The 24414-nt window shown below is 43.5% G+C and overlaps 1 protein-coding gene across 3 annotated transcripts in view; it reads left to right on the top strand.

Moving 5' to 3' along the window:
• Positions 1-9463: 9463 nt before the first annotated feature.
• Positions 9464-24414, top strand: part of LOC311137342 (dipeptidyl peptidase 9) — a gene marked incomplete at its 3' end in the record, with an annotated part of 29428 nt that continues 14477 nt past the window's right edge. Inside the window, exons 1-6 of one of the 3 annotated variants that reach the window (XM_084171789.1) lie at positions 9464-9609; positions 15171-15264; positions 15472-15710; positions 16079-16191; positions 16645-16818; positions 17200-17368. In XM_084171789.1, the coding sequence (XP_084027915.1) occupies positions 15206-15264; positions 15472-15710; positions 16079-16191; positions 16645-16818; positions 17200-17368 (754 nt within the window). In that variant the 5' untranslated portion in view covers positions 9464-9609; positions 15171-15205. Of the gene's footprint in view, positions 9610-15170; positions 15265-15471; positions 15711-16078; positions 16192-16644; positions 16819-17196; positions 17369-24414 lie in introns of all 3 variants that reach the window. The other 2 variants (XM_084171788.1, XM_084171790.1) reach the window with 2 other exon arrangements.

Here is a 24414-nt window from a genome sequence, read left to right as displayed (position 1 = left end):
TTCATGTAAGGAAATCAGTCAATTGAAATAAATGAATTAGGCCCTAATATATGGATTTCACATGACTGGGAATACAGATATGCATCTGTTGGTCACAGCTACCTTAAAAAGCCTGTGGAATGTTGTCCCACTCTTATTCAATGTGTGTGCGAAGTTGCTGGATATTGGCGGGAACTGGAACATGCTGTTGTACACGTCGATCCAGAGCATCCCAAACATGCTCAATGGGTGACATGTCTGTTGAGTATGCAGGCCGTGGAAGAACTGGGACATTTTCAGCTTCCAGGAATTGTGTACAGATCCTTGCGACATGGGGCCGTGCATTATCATGCTGAAACATGAGGTGATGGCGGCGGATGAATGGCACAACAGTAGGCCTCAGGATCTTGTCACGGTATCTCTGTGCATTCAAATTGCCATTGTTCATTGTCCGTAGCTTATGCCTGCCCATACCATAACCCCACCGCCACTATGAGGCACTGTTCACAACGCAAACCACTCGCCCATATGACGCCATACACGTCTGCAGTTGTGAGGCCGGTTGGACGTGCTGACAAATTCTCTAAGACGACGTTGGAGGCAGCTTATGGTAGAGAAATTAACATTAAATTCTCTGGCAACAGTTCTGGTGGACATTCCTGCAGTCAGCATGGCAATTGCACGCACCCTCAACACTTGAGACATCTGTGGCATTATGTGACGAAACTGCACATTTTACAGTGGTCTTTTATTGTTCCCAGCACAAGGTGCACCTGTGTAATGATCATGCTGTTTAATCAACTTCTTGATATGCCACACCTGTCAGGTGGATGGATTATCTTGGCAAAGGAGAAATGCTCACTACAGGGATGTAAACAAATTTGTGCACAATATTTGAGAGAGAAATATGCATTTTGTTCATATGGAAAATTTCTGGGATCTTTTATTTCAGCTCATGAAACATAGGACCAACACTTTACATGTTGTGTTTATATTTTTGTTCAGTGTATATAATATTATCAAAGATGGTGGTTAAATTAATATGCGCAAGTTTCAAGGGGTCAGAAGTCTTTGTGTTGTGATTATGTATGGCCAGATAGTTGGTAACAAGAGCTAGGTTTCCATCCAATTGGCGAAAGATTTTCATGCGAATATTCTAAAATCTGCATAAAGAAAAATTCGATTTTTCCCACCAGTGATGTGTTTCCACCAAACTGATTTGTTGCTGATAGAAATCAGTGCTTGATGACATAGTGTACCCAAAATGTTCAATTTGTTTCCATCTCATTTTCAACTCTACCGATAGTTTTGTCACAAACCCGGTTGTGTTAAATAGCAAATGTGCCAACTCTGGTTTTACGTGCGCTCTAGCCAACAGCTCGCAGATAAAGTGCAGGTAGGCTAGTCTACATGATCATCTTATTATGGATAAGAGCGAGAATATTTTTTATTTGTCAAAAAGCAATCAAGCATCCATCATCATGTCACCATAATAAGACCCTCGATATGTATTGGAAATGAGCATCAAACTCATCACCACCCCAATTTATATAATCTGCAGCCTAATAAACTGCATGGTTTCCAGAGTCGCAGTGGGAGGACCACACACCATACCATCACGTGACTCCAAGTTTACCTCAATATGATGGTTATTATATCAATATTTGCGCATAAAGGCGTTTCCACCACCATTTCTCACATAATTAATTACCGACACAAAAAGAACCCACCATGTCGAAAGAACAAATTATCTGTCGGCATTTATAACATTTTACCGAAACTTCCTGTTTCAATCACCGCTGTCATTATTATTATTTTTTTAACTGGATGGAAACGTGGTTAATGACAAGAAGCTACCATGTGCGGCATCGTAGGTGGATCGTTTTAGCTAGTTAGGGGTTCAAGCAGCGAAGCTGGTGAAACCCTATTGTTTTTGTTCTGGTTCATTCTTTGTATTATTCCTCTGTAAGGCCAAAATTCACATGCACATTTTCGTCAGATGGTAAGACACAGGAGGGTGCAACCTGGCATGATGATAAAGGGCCAAAAGCCACACCCTCCCATGCAATACCATGACAATTGGCCACATGGTGGCGCTATAACAAGCGATTGAAAATGCAAACTTTGAAAGGTCATGCTCCTCACCCTGTGTGACCTAGTCATTAAATTTGTTACATACTGTAGGTCCATCTCCTCACAAGGAACAAATTTGCCTCAAGAACCCATAAGATCCGCCATGAAGGATTTTCCAACATTTAGAATTTTGTGAAAAACAGTTGAAACGCTACTCCTTTGCCACCGAATGACCGATCTTCACGAAACTTGATATATGACATCTATGGACCAAAATCTGTAAACACACTGTAATCCAGGAAAGTATGTCAAACAACATGACCAATAAACATTCACGTGGGCGCGGTCTGTCGCATATACTGTAAATCAGTCACGGATATTCGTATTGTAACGAAATTTGGTACACATGTTCCAAACACCTTAAAGACTCAACATATGCAAGCACATTCATATCGACCACACGGTGGGCACATTTTTATATCTCTTGATCTGTTTGACTCAGTGATGAAATTTGTCACAAATGCTCAAGGATGTGAGCTAACCTGTAAAATATGGTTGAGTTTGGCCACATTGTGGCGCTGTTGGACAGGAAAAAACTCATTCAAACTCATTGGTTCATAGCAGCCATATTGTTTCAGCTAGAGTCTTGGACAATAGTGTGTTTAAAGATGTTCATCCATAGATGCTATATACCAAATTTGGTGCCGATCGGTCAAGCGATTCTGGAGAAGACGTTTAAAGTAGTCAACATTGAAAATGGTCCAAAATACATCAAAGGCATATTATTTTGCAGGGTCAGTTTGATTTTGAGTTCTGATGTATCTTTTGGATGTTGAGTTCTGATATTTGGCAAGTGTGGTAAACAGTACAGAAGTAGCTCATCCTAGGGCAATATGTTCAATTTGTCAGCTTTAATTATTATTAGGTTCAAATTCCCGTGAGATAATAAGGCGCTAGGAGGATACGCTCTGGATAAGAGCGTCTGCTAAATGACTAAAATGTAAATGTAATACACATTTGCATGATGGTAAATGGCCATGGACCACACCGTCACATGCAATGTCATGCCAATTGGCCACATGGTGGCACTATAACAAACAATTTAAAATGGAAATGTTGAAAGTTCACACCAATCACCCTGTTTGAGCTTGAATCATGAAATTTGGTACATAGGTCATTCTCACAAGCAGGGGCGGTGTGTTCAATAGGGCGATATGGGCGACGCACTGCCAAACGGGAAAAGGAAGGGATTTTTTTTCTAATCAATTATATCACGGCAACAGTAGTTATCAGTGTTCTAATCTGATCTGACTGCCACTAAATGTCAAATCAGGCTAAAGTCGTGCTTCAAATGGCCCCGCCCGTTTTTGGGGCGATTTCAGTCAGGTTGAAAATCGCCCAGAAGTCTGTCATAGACTCTCATGTAAAATCTATTTTTTTCAAATTTCAAAGCTTTCAATACAATCTCTATGGGTGTCTGAGGGCTTTCGTCATACGTGACGTAACCATGAACGTAACTAAGAAAATAGCGGCTAGCAGCGTCTCTGTTGCGACCTGCAGTGTGGCGTGATCTTATGTTTTTAATTTGTACACTTAGTGGCGTTATTTTATGTTTTTAATTTGTACACTTAGTTTACAAACATTCTGCCAACCATGGATTTCCAGTGGTGGGTTTTGGACTGATCTTGTTGATCGTGTACATACCCGCTACGAACGGACTAAATAATGAAAACGCTGCTGGCAGCGGAATCCAATACAGCTGGGAGACTTGGCTGGATGACAGAGTCCCGGACAGAGAAGTGGAGCCGGCCGGCTTCACCCTGGTCAGAGCGGACCGCGATCTGACAGTCACAGGGAAAATCGATCCTGGTAAGAGAGCGACTCTGTACCCCCGACATTGAACTGCTTTCTGTGTCACTGCGACCTTACTATCTGCCCCGTGAGTTCCCCCAATTGTTTGTTACCGTTGTGTACTGTTGATAATCACAAGTTTACTGGAGAACTGAGACCAAGTAGAGACTTTGGACAGGGTGGATATGGTATAATAAAGGCAGTTTATTCAGAGGTAAAGATATCTGGAATCGCGTGCACGGACTCGTTCGTCAAACTCTTAGGGAGCTATCTGAAGAGAGCCCCGAAAACATTGTGTGCAGACATTTTATACAATAAATGATGTAGGTTGAATCTAGTAGTTCTGATCTTCTGATTGGTCCTGATGAGTTGGGCGAGGTCCCCTCCACTGTTGCATTGGCTCTGAGTTGTAGAAGAAACAGCGCCGGAAGAAGATGGCTGCCGTTTTACAGCCCTCTAACCAATTGTACTATTATGTGTGTTTTTCCGCGTTATTTGTAATTTATTTTGTACATAATGTTTCTGCCATCGTCTCTTATAACCAAAGAGAGCTTCTGGATATCAGGACAGCGATTACTCACCTCGCGTTGGACGAACACTTTTTCTTCAACGAGGCGTTCGCGAAGGATATTCTACAGACTCCCGACAAGGCCCAGATCCCCGTCATTCGCGTGAGGAAGAGACGGAGATATCGTGGACGTAGGTCGGGGTGCCTTGTAAGGATCCGACGGCGAACGAGTAAACTGCCTCTCCCATCAATCCTATTAGCCAACGTTCAAGCTTTGGAGAATAAAATGGACGATTTAAGATTACGGTTATCCTACCAACAGGACATTAAAAACTGTAATATCTTATGTTTCACGGAGTCGTGGCTGAACGACGACAATGATAACATTCAGCTAGCAGGCTATACGCTACATCGGCAGGACAGAACGGCAGACTCGGGTAAGACGAGGGGTGGCGGTCTCTGTATATTTGTAAACAACAGCTGGTGCACCAAATCAAATACTAAGGAAGTCTCAAGGTTTTGCTCGCCTGAGGTAGAGTATCTTATGATAAGCTGCAGACCACACTATTTACCAAGAGAGTTTTCATCTATATTTTTCATAGCTGTCTATTTACCACCACAAACCAATGCTGGCATTAAGATTGCACTGAATGAGTTGTACAAGGCCATTAATCAACAGGAAAACGCTCATCCAGATGCAGCGCTCCTAGTAGCAGGGGACTTTAATGCAGGGAAACTTAAATCCGTTCTACCTAATTTCTACCAGCATGTTAAATGTGCAACCAGAGGGGAAAAAACTCTAGACCACCTTTACTCCACACACAGAGACGCATACAAAGCTCTCCCTCGCCCTCCATTTGGCAAATCTGACCATAACTCTATCCTCCTGATTCCTGCTTATAAGCAAAAACTGAAGCAGGAAGCACCAGTGATTCGGCTAATAAAAAAGTGGTCAGATGACGCAGATGCTAAGCTACAGGACTGTTTTGCTAGCACAGACTGGAACATGTTCCGGGATTCTTCAGACAGCATTGAGGAGTACACCACATCAGTCACTGGCTTCATCAATAAGTGCATCGATGATGTCGTCCCCACAGTGACCGTACGTACATACCCCAACCAGAAGCCATGGATTACAGGAAACATCCGCACTGAGCTAAAGGGTAGAGCTGCCGCTTTCAAGGAACGGGACTCTAACCCGGACGCTTATAAGAAATCCCGCTATGACCTCCGACGAACCATCAAACAGGCAAAGAGTCAATACAGGTCTAAGATTGAATCATACTACACTGGCTCTGACGCTCGTCGGATGTGGCAGGGCTTGAAAACTATTACAGACTACAAAGGGAAGCACAGCCGCGAGCTGCCCAGTGACACAAGCCTACCAGACGAGCTAAACCACTTCTATGCTCGCTTCGAGGCAAGCAACACTGAAGCATGCATGAGAGCACCAGCTGTTCCGGACGACTATGTGATCACGCTCTCCGTAGCCGATGTGAGTAAGACTTTTAAGCAGGTCAACATTCACAAGGCCGCAGGGCCAGACGGATTACCAGGACGTGTACTCCGAGCATGTGCTGACCAACTGGCAAGTGTCTTCACTGACATTTTCAACATGTCCCTGACTGAGTCTGTAATACCAACATGTTTCAAGCAGACCACCATAGTCCCCGTGCCCAAGAACTCTAAGATAACCTGCCTAAATGACTACCGACCCGTGGCACTGACGTCTGTAGCCATGAAGTGCTTTGAAAGACTGGTCATGGCTCACATCAACAACATAATCCCAGAAACCCTAGACCCACTCCAATTTGCATACCGCCCCAACAGATCCACAGATGATGCAATCTCTATCGCACTCCACACTGCCCTTTCCCACCTGGACAAGAGGAACACCTACGTGAGAATGCTATTCATTGACTACAGCTCAGCATTCAACACCATAGTGCCCTCAAAGCTCATCACTAAGCTAAGGATCCTGGGACTAAACACCTCCCTCTGCAACTGGATCCTGGACTTCCTGACGGGCCGCCCCCAGGTGGTAAGGGTAGGTAACAACACATCTGCCACACTGATCCTCAACACGGGGGCCCCTCAGGGGTGCGTGCTCAGTCCCCTCCTGTACTCTCTGTTCACCCATGACTGCATGGCCAGGCACGACTCCAACACCATCATTAAGTTTGCCGACGACACAACAGTGGTAGGCCTGATCACCGACAACGATGAGACAGCCTATAGGGAGGAGGTCAGAGATCTGGCCGTGTGGTGCCAGGACAACAACCTCTCCCTCAACGTGACCAAGACAAAGGAGATGATTGTGGACTACAGGAAAAAAAAGAGGACTGAGCACGCCCCCATTCTCATCGACGGGGCTGTAGTGGAACAGGTTGAGAGCTTCAAGTTCTTTGGTGTCCACATCACCAACGAACTATCATGGTCCAAACACACCAAGACAGTCGTGAAGAGGGCACGACAAAGCCTATTCCCCCTCAGGAGACTAAAAAGATTTGGCATGGGTCCTCAGATCCTCAAAAAATTCTACAGCTGCACCATCGAGAGCATCCTGACTGGTTGCATCACCGCCTGGTATGGCAACTGCTTGGCCTCTGACCGCAAGGCACTACAGAGGGTAGTGCGTACGGCCCAGTACATCACAGGGGCAAAGCTCCCTGCCATCCAGGACCTCTATACCAGGCGGTGTCAGAGGAAGGCCCTCAAAATTGTCAAAGACTCCAGTCACCCTAGTCATAGACTGTTCTCTCTGCTACCGCACGGCAAGCGGTACCGGAGTGCCAAGTCTAGGTCCAAAAGACTTCTCAACAGCTTCTACCCCCAAGCCATAAGACTCCTGAACAGCTAATCATGGCTACCCGGACTATTTGCACTGCCCCCCCACCCCATACTTTTTACGCTGCTGCTACTCTGTTAAGTATTTATGCATAGTCACTTTAACTCTACCCACATGTACATATTACCTCAACTACCTCAACTAGCCGGTGCCCCCGCACATTGACTATGCAACGGTACCCCCCTGTATATATAGCCTCCCTACTGTCACTTTATTCTATTGTATATATAGCCTCCCTACTGTCACTTTATTTTTACTTCTGCTCTTTTTTTCTCAACACTTTTTTTGTTGTTGTTTTATTCTTACTTTTTTTGTTTAAAATAAATGCACTGTTGGTTAAGGGCTGTAAGTAAGCATTTCACTGTAATGTCTGCACCTGTTGTATTCGGCGCATGTGACCAATAAAATTTGATTTGATTTGATTTGATTTGAGTCGGGTTCTCTGTCTTCAAATGTTCAGCCTAAAGAGAGGGGATTTTTATGTGTGTGTGTGTGTGTGTTTAACAGTGATGATGTGTGTGTGTGTGTGTGTTATCAGTGATGATGTGTGTGTGTGTGTGTGTGTGTCCTCAGAGCAAGAACTCGTGAGTTGGAAGAACTGAGAGACCTATGGCGTGGGTGTTGTCCTTGGCCACCTGCTGACAAGGCTGACAAGATAGGACTCTTTTGTCCATTGTTATAGGATAGGAACAGCATTGATTGAAAACAAACGCCCAACACAAAATGGGTCATGCACAAGATTTTAGTCAGACCAAGCTATAACATTATATATTTACTACGACAGTACATTCAACCAAAAGCTAATATAACAAAGGCATCAGAGATTATTTATAATCTGTCACAGAAACTGGAATCCATCTCCCCAGATCAGTCAATAAATGCTTCTGGTATTGACTTATATGCTGCCCCTGTCTTCATGTTGTTGCTGGACATATCTTTTTTAAAATGTGTGTAGGTCACCTAAATCATCAGAAAAATTGCCCCTCCTGAGAATTTTTTCAGGAGCCGCCACTGCTCACAAGGAACACATTTGCCTGAAGAACCCATAAAGTCCACCATGAAAGATTTTCCGCCACTTAAAATGCTACACCTCTGGCACAGAATGACTGATCTGCACGAAACTATATATGTGGCATCTATGGACCAAGGTCTCTCAATGCAATATTTTCCAGACTTATACCAAAAACAACATGGCCGTTATTGACCAGTTAACATTAATGTGGGTGTGGTCTCGCACATAAATGCCTATAGTCACGTTTGGTACACATGTTGCAAACACTGTCAACACTCAACATATGCAAGCACCTTTATATCGACCACACGGATGCGCTATAACGGGCACATGTTTATATTTCTGTTTGACTCAAGAGTGATGAAATTTGGTACACATGCTCAATGATCTGACTCTAGCTAACCTGTAAAGTGTGGTTGAGTTTGGCCACATTGTGGCGCTGTTGGACAGGAAAACCCATTCATGCAAATTCATTGGCTCATAGAGGCCACATTGTTTTAGCTAGACTCTTGGAAAATGTGTTTGAAGGTGTTCATCCATAGATACTATATACCAACTTTGGTGCCGATCAGTCAAGCGGTTCTGGAGAAGAAGACGTTTAAAGTAGTCAACTTCATTAAAAATAGTCCAAAATTGTATATTGCATGATCTGGTTGATTCTGACTGCTGATATTTGTCAAGCGTGGTAAGGAGTACAGAAGTAGCTCATCTTAGGGCGATGTGACCAATTTTTCCTGATGGTGGCAAAGTGGGCCCACAGCTTGAACCCTGGCCACTCTGATTGCAGCTTTAATTTTGGATTGCAGCTTTAATTTTGATCTTGTTCTTGATAGCATGTCTCGTTTTGAGGTGTTTTGACTTATGCCACATCTATGCTAATATGGAAAAAAATTGTGCTAGCTAGCTAACCAACCAATAACTGTAACTATATATTTGAGAGACAACAAGTGCTCATTGTGCAAATGTATTTATGTTTTCAACAAACATTGGAGAGGAAATATAGTTTACATGTTGTCAGCAATCCAAGACTTCAATGCAATAGCAGCTGGGTCTGGTCTACTTAGTTATTTGACTTTGATTGAACCAGAAAAAGAAAAAAAACAGCCAGTGGGGTGTCTCGCTTCCTCTTCCGTCTCTGATATTATCATTGGTTGATGCTGAAATATGTATGATTTCCGGTTGAAGGATCGGCTCTGTCAAGGCTTTCCAAATTCGTTTCCGTGATTGTTTTGTCTGATCAAGCTACAGGCCATGGACGCAGTTATAACCGGTTAACAGTTAATCGCATTATTAAAGCAGAAATTAGAAACGTGTGAGAGAAAATCTAGGGCTGAACCTGTAAGTACCAAACCAAAACTGATGTTGTTATTTCAGTAAACAGACTGTTTCAGATTCGTCTAACCGTTAGCTTGCTAGCCGCTGAGGCTACCTCGCTAGCCAGAACAGACCCCTGTCAACACAGCAGGGTAGCTAGCTAAGCACCGACAATGGCTTACATTTGGCCTGAAATGAATTACTGAAAACGGGTCCTTGTTAAAACATTTTATTTGCATTAGGTTTGGAGTTAGTTGGATTGCTAATGTCTTGCCAGATAACGTTACTAGTTAGCTAGTTATATGGCTAGCTAGCTAACGTTGCCTAGCTAGATAGAGTAAGTTACCTAGCTCCATTCATTTTCAGTAGCCGAGGATTAATATGTACCCCCAACATGCTCTTAATTTCATAGTTACACAGATCTCTTAAAGTGATTGTATCGCAAAACCTCTCATTGAGGACCCCCAGTTTATTTGATTTATTCACTACTAGCGAACCTGGTTCAACAAATCAAGGGCTTGATGAATCGGTTGAGCAGTCGAATCAGGGGGACTACTGCAGAAGATCAAATAGGCCTGAGGAACACTGGCCTATCTTAAAGCACACCCACAGCTGGCCCAATATGTACTCTTAAGGAGCCTATCGTTACTCTTTAAGGTCCAAGAACCTTGTTATTTTCAGAGGTAGACTGGCTCTGGCAGCCGAAACAGCCAAATACTCAATCTAAACGTGAATCGATTCTCAATTGTGATACGGTTCTAGAAACATAAAGCCCTTTACTTTTATATCACATCAAAATAATTTCACAAATGCAAAAATATACACCGTTTTAACCGGCTATATCACAGTTGCAGCCGACAGTATTTTTCAGTGACAACACGTTTCTGGCGGCCTTCTTCGGTTAAACACAGGTGTTCGGAGCATGCTAGATAGCTAATTAGCACAGATGGTCCCTTTGTCTTCCGTCTTTCTTCCGTAAACACGCGCTGTAACATGGATATGGCCTTGTGGGAACACTAACCATATAAAGGTGTGTATCGCTGATATGAAAGATAAGGTCCTTATACTTCCAAAACCGTACTGCAAGCGATGCTTGTTAATGTTCAGGCCGTTGCAGCTCTTAACAAATCCCTCCCTTACAGTAGATGCTTTTGTCCAATGACTCGCGCGAGCAAGCTGATTTTGTCCCCCCCACACCAGACGCGATCAGGACACCCAGGTTGAAATATCAAAACTCTGAACCAATTATATTAATTTCGGGACAGGTCGAAAAGCATTAAACATTTATGGCAATTTAGCTAGTTAGCTTGCGGTTGTTGCTAATTTGTCCTGGGATATAAACATTGGGTTGTTATTTTACCTGAAATGTAGAAGGTCCTCTACTCCGACAATTAATCCACAGATAAAACAGTAAAAGTTTGTTTTCTAGTAGTCTCCTCCTTCATGCTTCTTCTTTGGACTTTATATGGCGGTTGGCAACCAACTTTATAGTGCATTACCACAACCAACTGGACTGGAGCATAGACCTCAGTTCATCTTTCAATCACCCACGTGGGTAGATGCTCCTAAAAAACCAATAACCCACAACTAGCCATGTACCACTATAGGTGCTTTTTAGCAACGCACTAGCGTTGTTTTCTATTGTATTGGGTTGCACAAAAACAGTCAGTGGGAAGCCAGAAGTTAAATACAATTCCATTTCAACTTACTGTGCAGGTAGGCAGGACGGTTGGTCATTATGACGGGGGAATTTGAGACAAAATAGGATTTTATTATTAAACAGACTTTCCAAATGTGAGTCTGTTGTAGACCCACTTCCTCTTTGCTTACCTCGTGTCAAAAACAAGTTATTCCTTTTTTGTCCACATATGGCGCACATGCAGGACTTTTATTTTGACATGAGGTAAGCAGAGAAGAAGTGGGTCTACATCAGACCCACATTTGGAAAGTCTGTTTAAGGGCCCTCACCACCTCCCTGTAGGCTGTCTTGTCGATGTTGTGTCTTCTGCAAACTTGATGGTTGAGTTGGAGACATGCGTGGCCAAGCAGTCATGGGTAGAACAGGAATTCAGGAGGGGGCTGAGCACGCACCCTTGTGGGGCCCAAGTGTTGAGGATCAGGGTAGCGGAGGTTGCCTACCTTCACCACCTGGGGTTGGCCCGTCAGGAAGTCCAGGACCCAGTTGCACAGGGCGTGGTTCAGACCTAGGGCCCGGAGCTTAGTGGTGAGCTTGGAGGACACTATGGTGTTGAAGGCTGAGCTGTAGTTGATGAACAGCACTCTTACATGGGTATTCCTCTTGTCCAGATGGGATAGGGCAGTGTGCAGTGCAATGGCGATTGCATCATCCGTGGATTTATTGGGGCGGAATGCAAATTGTAGTGGGTCTAGGGTGTTGGGTAAGGTGGAGGTGATATGATCCTTAACTAGCCTCTCAAAGCACTTCATGATGACATAAGTGAGTGCTACGACGCGATAGTCATTTAGTTGTCAGGCTAGGGATGCCATCTGGGCCGGCAGCCTTGCAAGGGTTAACACGCTTAAATGTCTTACTCACGTCGACCATGGATAACTAGAGCTCACAGTCCTTGTGAGAGGCGGTGGCCCGCGTCAGTGGCACTGTGTTTTCCTCGAAGCGGGCAAAGAAGGTGTTTAGCTTGTCTTGGAGCAAGGTGTCGGTGTCTGCGACGTGGCTGGTTTTCCCTCTATAATCCATGATTGTCTGAAGTCCATGCCACATACATCTCGTGTCTGAGCAGTTGAATTGCGACTCCACTTTCTCTGTACTGCGGTTTTGCCTGTTTGATTGCCTTACAGAAGGCATAGCTGGACTGTTTGTACTCGTCCATGTTCCCAGTCACCTTACCGTGGTTAAATGCGGTGGTTCGTGCTTTCAGTTTTGCGCGAATGCTTCCAGCTATCCACGTTTTTGGTTTGGATAAGTTCTAGTGGGTGGGCACAACATCCTCTATGCACATCCTGATGAACTCAGTCAACGAGTCAGTGTATATGTCAATGTTATTCTGAGGCAACCTGGAATATATCCCAGTCCGCATGATCAAAACAATCTTGAAGCATAGATTCTGATTGGTCAGACCAACGTTCAACAGTCCTTACCACGGGTACTTCCTGTTTAAGTTTCTGCCAATAGGACTGAGGAGCAGAATGAAGGCGTGATCTGATTTGTCGAAGGGAGGGTGGGGGAGGGTCTTGGAGCCGTCCCGGAAGGGGGAGTAGCAATGGTCAGGCGTCACTACAATGGTCAGGTGTCACTGCTAGAGGCATCACTACAGACGCGGGTTCGATCCCGGGCTGTATCACAACCGGCTGTGATCGGGAGTCCCATAGGGCGGCGCACAACTGTCCGAGCGTCATCCGAGTTAGGGGAGGGTTTGGCCGGGGGGGCTTTACTTGGCGCATCGCGCTCTAGCGTCTCCTTGTGGCGGACCGGGCGCCTGCAGGCTGACCTCGGTTGTCAGTTGAACAGTGTTTCCTCCGACACATTGGTGCGGCTGGCTTCCGGGTTAAGCGGGCGGGTGTTAAGAAGCGCGGTTAAACGGGTCATGTTTCGGAGGACGCATGACTCGACATTTGCCTCCCGAGCCCGTTGGGGAGTTGCAGCGATGAGACAAGATCGAAATTGGGGAGAATAAAGGGGTAAAAAACTAACAAAAAAACAAACTTCAGTAAGTTTAACTGTATTGCAATTTAAACTTTTTTTGTGCAACCCAAAACAACTGAAAGCAACGCTAGTGTGTGTAAATAAAAATAAAATAAAAGCCCCTTTAGTACCACCACAACCCCATCATTGTTTACTTACGGTCATTGAAGCTCTTCTGTGTGTGTTGTTGTGAGTTGGGGTACTTCCTTCTGGCTGTTTCAGTCTCTCTATTGAGATATTCACATTTGTCCAGATAATCAAATTTTCATGAAAATAGTTTAGTTCACGCCACGGTCACCTTTGAAAACACCACCATGAGGGGTTTAGGCAGAGCTACATACTAAGCTGTTAACCTACTAACCTGCTGCCTTTTCAGTGTTGGCTATGCCTACATGTTCAGCTTTCAAAGGGGATTGTGTAGCTCAATGAGGATAAAAGCATACGTATTCTTCCTTTCAATATTAAGTGGATGGATATGTTAATGTATTGTAGGCTATGTGAATGACCTCATTTAGGCCTAAACAATGAGGTCAGATCAACAAGCCTGACTAACCTCTGAATTGTAGAGTAATAGCCAAACATTCCTCAATCTGGTGATATATTCGTGTTGAGACATTAGAGGCATGTTGCACGCTCTAGCACACATAGTTGGACCATCGCAGGAGAAGGTTTTTCCCAAGTGAGTCGCTGAGCTGTGCCTCAATGAAGCAGGTCAAAGAACAATGGCGTGGAGATTTCTTCGGTATAGCAACTTTATGGGATTTATTTTTGCAAAGTCTTGTACATCCGGGATGTTTATTATGGTAGATTCTGTGCTGTTTCTCTGGCTTGTCCTTGTCCAGGATGTTTATTATGGTAGATTCTGTGCTGTTTCTCTGGCTTGTCCTTGTCCAGGATGTTTATTATGGTAGATTCTGTGCTGTTTCTCTGGCTTGTCCTTGTCCAGGATGTTTATTATGGTAGATTCTGTGCTGTTTCTCTGGCTTGTCCTTGTCCAGGATGTTTATTATGGTAGATTCTGTGCTGTTTCCCTGGCTTGTCCTTGTCCAGGATGTTTATTATGGTAGATTCTGTGCTGTTTCTCTGGCTTGTCCTTGTCCAGGATGTTTATTATGGTAGATTCTGTGCTGTTTCCCTGGCTTGTCCTTGTCCAGGATGTTTATTATGGTAGATTCTGTGCTGTTTCTCTGGCTTGTCCTTGTCCAGGATGTTTATTATGGTAGATTCTGTGCTGTTTCCCTGGCTTGTCCTTGTCCAGGATGTTTATTATGGTAGATTCTGTGCTGTTTCCCTGGCTTGTCCTTGTCCAGGATGTTTATTATGGTAGATTCTGTGCTGTTTCCCTGGCTTGTCCTTGTCCAGGATGTTTATTATGGTAGATTCTGTGCTGTTTCCCTGGCTTGTCCTTGTCCAGGATGTTTATTATGGTAGATTCTGTGCTGTTTCCCTGGCTTGTCCTTGTCCAGGATGTTTATTATGGTAGATTCTGTGCTGTTTCTCTGGCTTGTCCTTGTCCAGGATGTTTATTATGGTAGATTCTGTGCTGTTTCCCTGGCTTGTCCTTGTCCAGGATGTTTATTATGGTAGATTCTGTGCTGTTTCCCTGGCTTGTCCTTGTCCAGGATGTTTATTATGGTAGATTCTGTGCTGTTTCTCTGGCTTGTCCTTGTCCAGGATGTTTATTATGGTAAATTCTGTGCTGTTTCTCTGGCTTGTCCTTGTCGGATCATCCTCTTTCATGCAGGGAATTTTCAGTCTGGTGTCATAGTCTCCTACATATTCTATTTTGTGCCTTTTTAATATGATTATTTTTCAATATGTCATGGTAGGGTTTTTGCTTTTGTTTCACACTGTAATGTGCTTTAAGATGATGGACTTGTATTATCGTGACTGTATCCAAGAAATTTATTTGTCTCTGTTTTAGGTTGCCAAATCTGGCTCAGACTTGTTGGCCGGTTAATGCATAGAGTTAAGAGGGTGAAACTTGAAGACGAAACAGAAGGTAGTTGGAAAAGAAGGTGCGTAACTAATCTTGCATTCTACTGTGCTCATTTGGTAAAATGTGGCTTAATGTGACATGTTTGACAATTTTTTAAACCTATACAACTAGCTGGTCTGTCTGTTCTCATTGTTTACATGTATTCAATGCTCAATGTTACATGTATGTACTTACATTCAGCTTTGTAACAAATATTGTTGGTGACTTTTCTATTGTTATGGGTCAGTTATACAGCTGTCAGAATGACCGCGGTAGATGAGCTCTCGGACAGTACGGAGGTGGTGGAGATGGAGGACGTGCCCTCCCAGTTCTTTGTGGAGAAGCACTCGTGGGATGGCCTGCGGAACATCATCCATAGCAGCCGCAAGTACTCGGGCATGGTCATCAACAAGGCCCCGCATGACTTCCAGTTTGTCCCGAGGCAGGACGAGTCAGGACCATACTCCCATCGACTCTACTACCTCGGTGAGGTCACACCCTCACTGGAAATTCCATTATGTATTTTGCGGAGTCGTCACAATTTCTGTCAACAAACAGCACCGCAATGGTGACAGTACAGTGTATAATAATTAACTCATGTGAATAGGGGTGGGAAATGGAGGAATCTGATGTATATTTGATCTCTTCACTTGTGTTTGATTCCCTCTGCACCATTAACATTAGAAGGTAGGCTATAGGGAACGTTACATTGGAAAGAAACCCCTTAGGAACAACCTCAGAACAACCAATCTGTGACAATATCCTTGAACTTTGTGGTTACGCAGATAAATAATATATTTGCATTGCTAAGTCTGTTTAACTCAACCTGTTTCTTCTGCTCCATGTTCATTTAGGAATGCCCTATGGAAGTAGGGAAAACTCATTACTTTACTCAGAGATTCCCAAGAAAATTCGGAAAGAGGCCCTTCTGGTGTTGTCGTGGAAACAGATGCTAGATCACTTTCAGGTAAAGGCCCCTCAGCCCCTTCCTCTGGGCTCCCTTTTGCCACTTGTTGAATTTCTGGGAAATCTAAACATAAATGCTGTTCACCGCAGGAAATTCTTCACACATTCACAAGGCATTTCTGCGTGCATGTCCTCATCCACAGCACTGATGTGTAATATGTAGAGGAGAACATACATGGGTCAGCTCAGTTGGCACCCAATGGAATACTCCTGTACTTCCACCCTTTGGGAGCGCCTCTGTTTGTCTATGCTCTGTAGATGACATAGCCATCAATACTATGCCCCCCCAAAATACATTTTGATAATTAACGTCCCCTTTAAACACGAGTGGCAAAACGAAGGTACCACTATCGTTGCCCAGAAAACAGCATGTTGGCTAAAGCCAAAACACGCTGGTGTGCATGCTAAGCTATCGCTGTCTCACTGTCTGCTACGCATCTTTCCTGACTGTCAGGCCACCCCACATCATGGGGTGTACTCCCGGGAGGAGGAGCTGCTGAGGGAGAGGAAGCGTCTGGGGGTCTTTGGGATCACATCGTATGATTATCACGCCGAGAGCGGCCTTTTCCTCTTCCAGGCCAGCAACAGCCTGTTCTACTGCCGGGACGGAGGCTATAATGGCTTCATTGTGAGTATTATTTACAGGACACAGCCCAGGCCTTCCTGTTAAGGTTAGGATCATACTGCTGTTAGCCCAATACAGTTATGTTGGCATCTTGGTTATTTAGGTGGTCATGCTAGCAAAGTCCTTCAAATATATGTAGGGTAGTCAGAACTGTACAAAGTGCTCTGTGGATTTTTAAAGGAAAGAATTGTTCTAAGTGCTCTGTACATTGCTAAGGTGAAGTATGCGAAGTGCCCTATACACTTCTAAAGTTAAGAAGTGTACCAAGTGGTCACCTACAAGTGTTTGTGATAGAAAATGCTTTGACATGTAGGCACTCTGGTAACCAACCTGTCTGTAGCATGTTAAGTTCTCATCCCTAAAAGTCTGTGTGATGTTTAGCAGGCGTCCCCCATGAAGCCTGTAGAGATTAAGACCCAATGCTCAGGCACTCGAATGGACCCCAAGATCTCCCCAGGCGACCCCACCTTCATGTCCTTCATCAACAGCAACGACCTGTGGGTGGCCAGCATCGAGACTGGGGAGGAGCGGAGACTCACCTACTGCCATAAAGGTTGGCACAAATGATGTATAGCAGTGGTCACCAACCTTTTCTGAATCAAGATCCCTTTCTGAGTCAAAATTCAAGCCGAGATCTACGTCTCATATTTTTCTTTAAACATGACTTTAAAAAACGTAAAACCGTTCTGTGGCAATGAGGATTGTGCAGTAGACTATAGACCCAATACATTATCACATTACACTTGAATTGGCCTGCCAATGTTGTTCTTCTCAGACCATTTAGAAATGATATTAAAACATTTTATGTATATGATCACACTGATAATAGATAATTTGTTGTATTACTTGTGAGCATAATAATAATCTTTAAAACACTTTTTACTGGACTGATGGCCTACATCTGATGGCCAGTCTGAGGGGAGGGAGGCTAGTGATGGGCATTCCGAGTCTTTTTGGTGAGCCGGCTCATTTGCCTCCCAAACGACTCTTCATTCAAAATGCTTAAAAATCGACCTAGAGCCAGGGGGCCAGAAAGTGAAATGCGTGTTAAAATACATTTTTAGCTGGCCAAATTATTAGATTGCCTGCAAAAAAAGTTGTTGTTTTTTCACTCTAAAATAAAACAAATGTTTTTTTGGGCTAATAATCACTGTTTGCAAAAAATACCTTTCAATGCATGGCTAAGCACGTATAGCGTAGAGTAGGCCTAAGCTATATCAGATAGCCTACCTACCTTTCTTTGTACAGATTTTTTGGGGGCTTTTTATAAACAAATTTCCTGCAATTCTACTACACTTTATATGACTGGAGGCATTGGCAGAATCTTTTTTAATACGACAAATTACGAGTAGCCTACTTTGCTGACACTGACAAACATTTCAATAAAAATTACGTCCATATAAATAGGCCTACATAAGGGGAGACACAAATAGAATATAAGGTCCAGCTAAACTGGAGTAGGAAATTATTGTCCAAAAACAAACTTTTAGTGGCACTGACCCAACAATGATAGACTGAATATGCGCAGTGCATACTCATCGGGGATATGGCCGATGCTCTCCACTGGTACCAATATGAGGCTATACTGTTGTTCCCTCAATTAAGTTGAGAATTTTGATAACTAAAAGACATTAGTCTTTTCAATGCCTTCTCTTTACAGCAATAGCCATTTGCTTTGCAAAACTATGTATTCCCGTGATTGTATTTTGAAATATTGCGATATGCTTGGCTGTGCCTCTACTTTTCACTGACCGTCGCAACTCAACAATCATCTGCCCATATTGTGCGTGCTGCCTTTCCTTCTGACTGTAGACAATGCGATGTAAAACAATCCACAACTTTGTTTTTTTAAAGAAGCTAATGATCCTCTGTGGCCAAATCATGCTTTAGTAGTCTATTTTTAATGATTTTATTTATTTCTGTAAAGACAGGAGTAGGCTAATTGAGCGATTATAATTTTGGCAATTCAATTTATTTAGAGAAAGCTTAGCTTCCCCTAGCCTGATGGACGCGCTGCTTATGCACGGGATTATAGACGTGTGTCTCTCCTCTAAATAAACAAATGAAATTGGGCCTAGGCTACAATGGAGCACAGTCAAGCAGAACATTTATATGTTTTGTGTTTCATAATTATCACAGTTAAAATCGGAGAGCAACATCTATCCGGTAAAGTCCACACAGCATATTATTACAGTTGCTGTAATTACTTCGCAAAGAAAACAAGAGCGCGGGCCTGTGCGACCTCCGCCATTTCAGCACCACCAGCTGGCTGGACAGCCTCTCCAGCAGTCTCCAGCGAACGAGCATAAGGCCTTATGCCGTGCATGAATTTATTACAAAAAGTATCATCATAGCTTACCTTAATGATTTCTTCCTCATTTTCCAAGCAGCAAAATCTGCTACTATGTCCTTGAAATCAAGTGTCCTGAGTAGATCATTCTCAAGAGCCGTAAGATTCAAATGGTTGTCTTTCCTGTCCCATCGTTGATCTGTCTGTTTTTGACAATAGCCAGCTTTGAAAAGGACCGCTCCCCTGATGCATTGGTAACGAGTAAAGTCAAGAATATTCGCAAGGCAATATCAACATTGGGAAAGACTGCTTGTAGATTCCTCTGTCTCAACATGTGAAGCAATTCTCCCACTTTTGATACATTCTTTAAACTGGACGATTTCATCTGGAAAATCATGTTGCAAGTCAGATTGATATTTACTTTGACGGTTGAGTGTAGATGAGTGTAGGTCTTATGAGGAAAGTGAAGGTATATTGTTGAAAAATCCAAAGCAGTTGTTTAGCTCTTTGTATGACTCATACCTCCTATCCAACTCGGCAATAAGTGTGTCAATCACAACGGTGAACACACCAACAGCACATTTCTGCTGACCTGTCATTGATGAATGACAGTCAGGCTCTGCCTCTGACGAATTATCAGGTGTTTTTGCCGTCTTCTCAGTCGTGTTAGGTTAGTAAAGCGTTAAAACACTTGGTGACATGTCCTTTCCTTTTGCCTCAATGCTATCGAACTGATCTCGGAGCCCAGCCACAATCTCTGAAGGAGGCCATCAAATGAATAGAGTTAGACAGGTCCAGTTGGACTACCTTAAGTGCAGTGCTTGTATTCTGAAAACGTTGGAGTATTGTGTTCCACAAGTTACAGAGAAAAGCAATCTCAAGTTTGTCCATTTGGGTATAGAGCGTTAGAGCTTTGTTACGCATGGCCAGAGTTTGATTTTCCTCAGATACTTCTAGAAGAGACTGACTAACATTGGCATAATTGAGGCATAATGCTTTTGTCGATTGTGCATGGGCAGACCACCTCGTACCGGAAAGAGATTAGAGGGTTTCAATTCGACTGTTTTCATTTTTTTGTAAACCTGATATTACAATCTGCCACCACCAAGTGGATTTGGAGCAAAAGTTAAATATTGACTGCACAAACGTGAAAAACGAATGTCTCAAGGCAGCAGTTCACAGTATTTACCCCAACCAAATTCAGAGTATGAGCAGCGCAAGGCACCCACTCTGCCAATTGGTTGATCTCTCGTATGCTTGATTGCAGGGCTTTGTTAATTTTTTTATTACCTTTATTTAACTAGGCAAGTCAGTTAAGAACAAATTCATATTTACAATGACGCCTACACCGGCCAAACCCGGACGACGCTGGGCCAATTGTGCGCCGCCCTATGGGACTCCCAATCACGGCCGGTTGTGATACAGCCTGGAATCGAACCAGGGGGTCTGTAGTGACGCCTCAAGCACTGAGATGCAGTGCCTTATACCGCTGCGCCACTCGGGAGTCCTTTTGTGTCTTAGTGTTGTACAGAAAAAGAACCAGTCAGTTTGGGTATTTTTGGTTTTAAGTTCTTGGTCCTGCTGTTTTCTTATCTGTAGTCTTCTTTTCGGGGCCCCACACAGGCCACTCACTTTTTCCCACCATTTTCAGTAGGCAGGCTAGCTAGCAAGATTTTGTAACCACGTTACATCGCATACATGTCATGCCATATATGGTAACACATGACTCATGCCATATATGGTAACACATGACTCACACAATTGACCAGTTGCATTTATTTATTATGCAGTTGATTTATTTTAATTTTTTATTCATCAGTTACCCAATCAAGGCAGAGCCCCCCCAGTTATCCACGTGGACCCCCTACCTCCTCTCCTCCCCCATCTGATGATTAGCGGAGCGGCAGCAGGCAACAGCAGGCTGTCTACACTAATTGAGAGCGGACTGCTGAGTCCTCCTGTAGTTGGTGGTTGCAGTAAAAAAATGATATATATACAGCTGTGGGAAAAATTAAGAGACCACTGCAAAATTATCAGTTTCTCTGGTTTTACTATTTATAGGTATGGGTTTGGGTAAAAATAACATTTTTGTTTTATTCTATAAACTACTGACAACATTTCTCCCAAATTCCAAATAATAGTATTGTCATTTAGAGATTTTATTTACAGAAAATGACAACTGGTCAAAATAACAAAAAAGATGCAGTGTTGTCAGACCTCGAATAATGCAAAGAAAATAAGTTAATGTTCATTTTTAAACAACACAATACTAATGTTTTAACTAAGGAAGAGTTCAGAAATCAGTATTTGGTGGAATAACCCTGATTTTCAATCACAGCTTTTATGCATCTTGGCATGCTCTCCACCAGTCTTTCACATTGATGTTGGGTGACTTTATGCCACTCCTGGTGCAAAAATTCAAGCAGCTCGGCTTTGTTTGATTGCTTGTGACCATCTATCTTCCTCTTGATCACATTCCAGAAGTTTTCAATGGGGTTCAGGTCTGGAGATTGGGCTGGCCATGACAGGGTCTTGATCTGGTGGTCCTCCATCCACACCTTGATTGACCTGGCTGTGTGGCATGGCGCATTGTCCTGCTGGAAAAACCAATCCTCAGAGTTGGGGAACAATGTCAGAGCAAAAGGAAGCAAGTTTTCTTCCAGAACAACCTTGTACGTGGCTTGATTCATGCGTCCTTCACAAAGACAAATCTGCCCGATTCCAGCCTTGCTGAAGCACCCCCAGATCATCACCGATCCTCCACCAAATTTCACAGTGGGTGCGAGACACTGGCTTGTAGGCCTCTCCAGGTCTCCGTCTAACCATTAGACGACCAGGTGTTGGGCAAAGCTGAAAATTGGACTCATCAGAGAAGATTACCTTACTCCAGTCCTCTACGGTCCAATCCTTATGGTCTTTTGCAAACCTAAGCCTGGCTCTTCTTTGCTTCTCATTGATGAAGGGCTGCCCCATGGAACCTGTTTCGAACCATCCTCGCCTTGCATTTCACCCCAGCTGCCGTTTGCCATTCTTTTTGTAGGTCACTTGATGTCATCCTACGGTTGTTGAGTGACATTCGAATGAGTTGGCGGTCATCCCGGTCAGTAGAGAGTCGTTTTCGCCCTCTGCCGGTCTGTAGCTTTGTTGTCCCCAATGTCTGCTGCTTGACCTTGTTCTTATGAACCGCCGTCTTTGAAATTTTAAGGATGCAAACAACCTGACGCTCACTGTACCCCTCTGCCAGTAAAGCCAGAATTGAACCCTTCTTTTCCTCACTCAAAACTTTCCTTTTCAACTCTTTTGGCATGGTCAGTAGTTATTTTTTGATTAATATTACTTTTGAGGTACTATTAGCACTGTTTTTGCCATCCAGCTGGGCCTATTGCAAGAGGATAGTGATGACCACAGCAGTGGTTTTTATACTTTTCCTCGTTAAATAAGATTTGGTTCAGGTGATCACCTAATTCAGTAGAATGAGGTGTGCCTGGGTTGGAATTCAACAGACACTGGAATGGAATGGCTTTCATACATGTAGAGATGCTGATTTTAAGAAAAATGTGCAGTGGTCTCTTAATTTTTTCCACAGCTGTATATACTACATACAGTGGGGAAAAAAAGTATTTAGTCAGCCACCAATTGTGCAAGTTCTCCCACTTAAAAAGATGAGAGGCCTGTAATTTTCATCATAGGTACACGTCAACTATGACAGACAAAATGAGAAGAAAAAAAATCCAGAAAATCACATTGTAGGATTTTTTATGAATTTATTTGCAAATTATGGTGGAAAATAAGTATTTGGTCAATAACAAAAGTTTCTCAATACTTTGTTATATACCCTTTGTTGGCAATGACACAGGTCAAACGTTTTCTGTAAGTCTTCACAAGGTTTTCACACACTGTTGCTGGTATTTTGGCCCATTCCTCCATGCAGATCTCCTCTAGAGCAGTGATGTTTTGGGGCTGTCGCTGGGCAACACGGACTTTCAACTCCCTCCAAGGATTTTCTATGGGGTTGAGATCTGGAGACTGGCTAGGCCACTCCAGGACCTTGAAATGCTTCTTACGAAGCCACTCCTTCGTTGCCCGGGCGGTGTGTTTGGGATCATTGTCATGCTGAAAGACCCAGCCACGTTTCATCTTCAATGCCCTTGCTGATGGAAGGAGGTTTTCACTCAAAATCTCACGATACATGGCCCCATTCATTCTTTCCTTTACACGGATCAGTCGTCCTGGTCCCTTTGCAGAAAAACAGCCCCAAAGCATGATGTTTCCACCCCCATGCTTCACAGTAGGTATGGTGTTCTTTGGATGCAACTCAGCATTCTTTGTCCTCCAAACACGACGAGTTGAGTTTTTACCAAAAAGTTATATTTTGGTTTCATCTGACCATATGACATTCTCCCAATCCTCTTCTGGATCATCCAAATGCACTTTAGCAAACTTCAGACGGGCCTGGACATGTACTGGCTTAAGCAGGGGGACACGTCTGGCACTGCAGAATTTGAGTACCTGGCGGCGTAGTGTGTTACTGATGGTAGGCTTTGTTACTTTGGTCCCAGCTCTGCAGGTCATTCACTAGGTCCTCCCGTGTGGTTCTGGGATTTTTCTCACCGTTCTTTGGATCATTTTGACCCCACGGGGTGAGATCTTGCGTGGAGCCCCAGATCAAGGGAGATTATCAGTGGTCTTGTATGTCTTCCATTTCCTAATAATTGCTCCCACAGTTGATTTCTTCAAACCAAGCTGCTTACCTATTGCAGATTTAGTCTTCCCAGCCTGGTGCAGGTCTACAATTTTGTTTCTGGTGTCCTTTGACAGCTCTTTGGTCTTGGCCATAGTGGAGTTTGGAGTGTGACTGTTTGAGGTTGTGGACAGGTGTCTTTTATACTGATAACAAGTTCAAACAGGTGCCATTAATACAGGTAACGCGTGGAGGACAGAGGAGCCTCTTAAAGAAGAAGTTACAGGTCTGTGAGAGCCAGAAATCTTGCTTGTTTGTAGGTGACCAAATACTTATGGTGGAAAATAATTTGCAAATAAATTCATTTAAAATCCTACTGTGATTTTCTGGGGAAAAAAATCTCAATTTGTCTGTCATCGTTGACGTGTACCTATGATGAAAATTACAGGCCTCTCTCATCTTTTTAAGTGGGAGAACTTGCACAATTGGTGGCTGACTAAATACTTTTTTCCCCACTGTATATTAGATTTATTTTACTTTTGACTTCTTCTTTTTTTTGCTGCCTCTTTGGCCCCCCATGGGCTTCAGCCCCGGAAAGCCCCTGCATTAAGCCGGCCCTGCTCACAGT

The sequence above is a fragment of the Coregonus lavaretus genome (assembly GCF_964263955.1).
Source record: "Coregonus lavaretus genome assembly, chromosome: 11".
Lineage (NCBI taxonomy): Eukaryota > Metazoa > Chordata > Actinopteri > Salmoniformes > Salmonidae > Coregonus > Coregonus lavaretus.
Note: the sequence above shows the minus strand (reverse complement) of the source record. Positions and strands in the feature narration are given on the sequence as shown.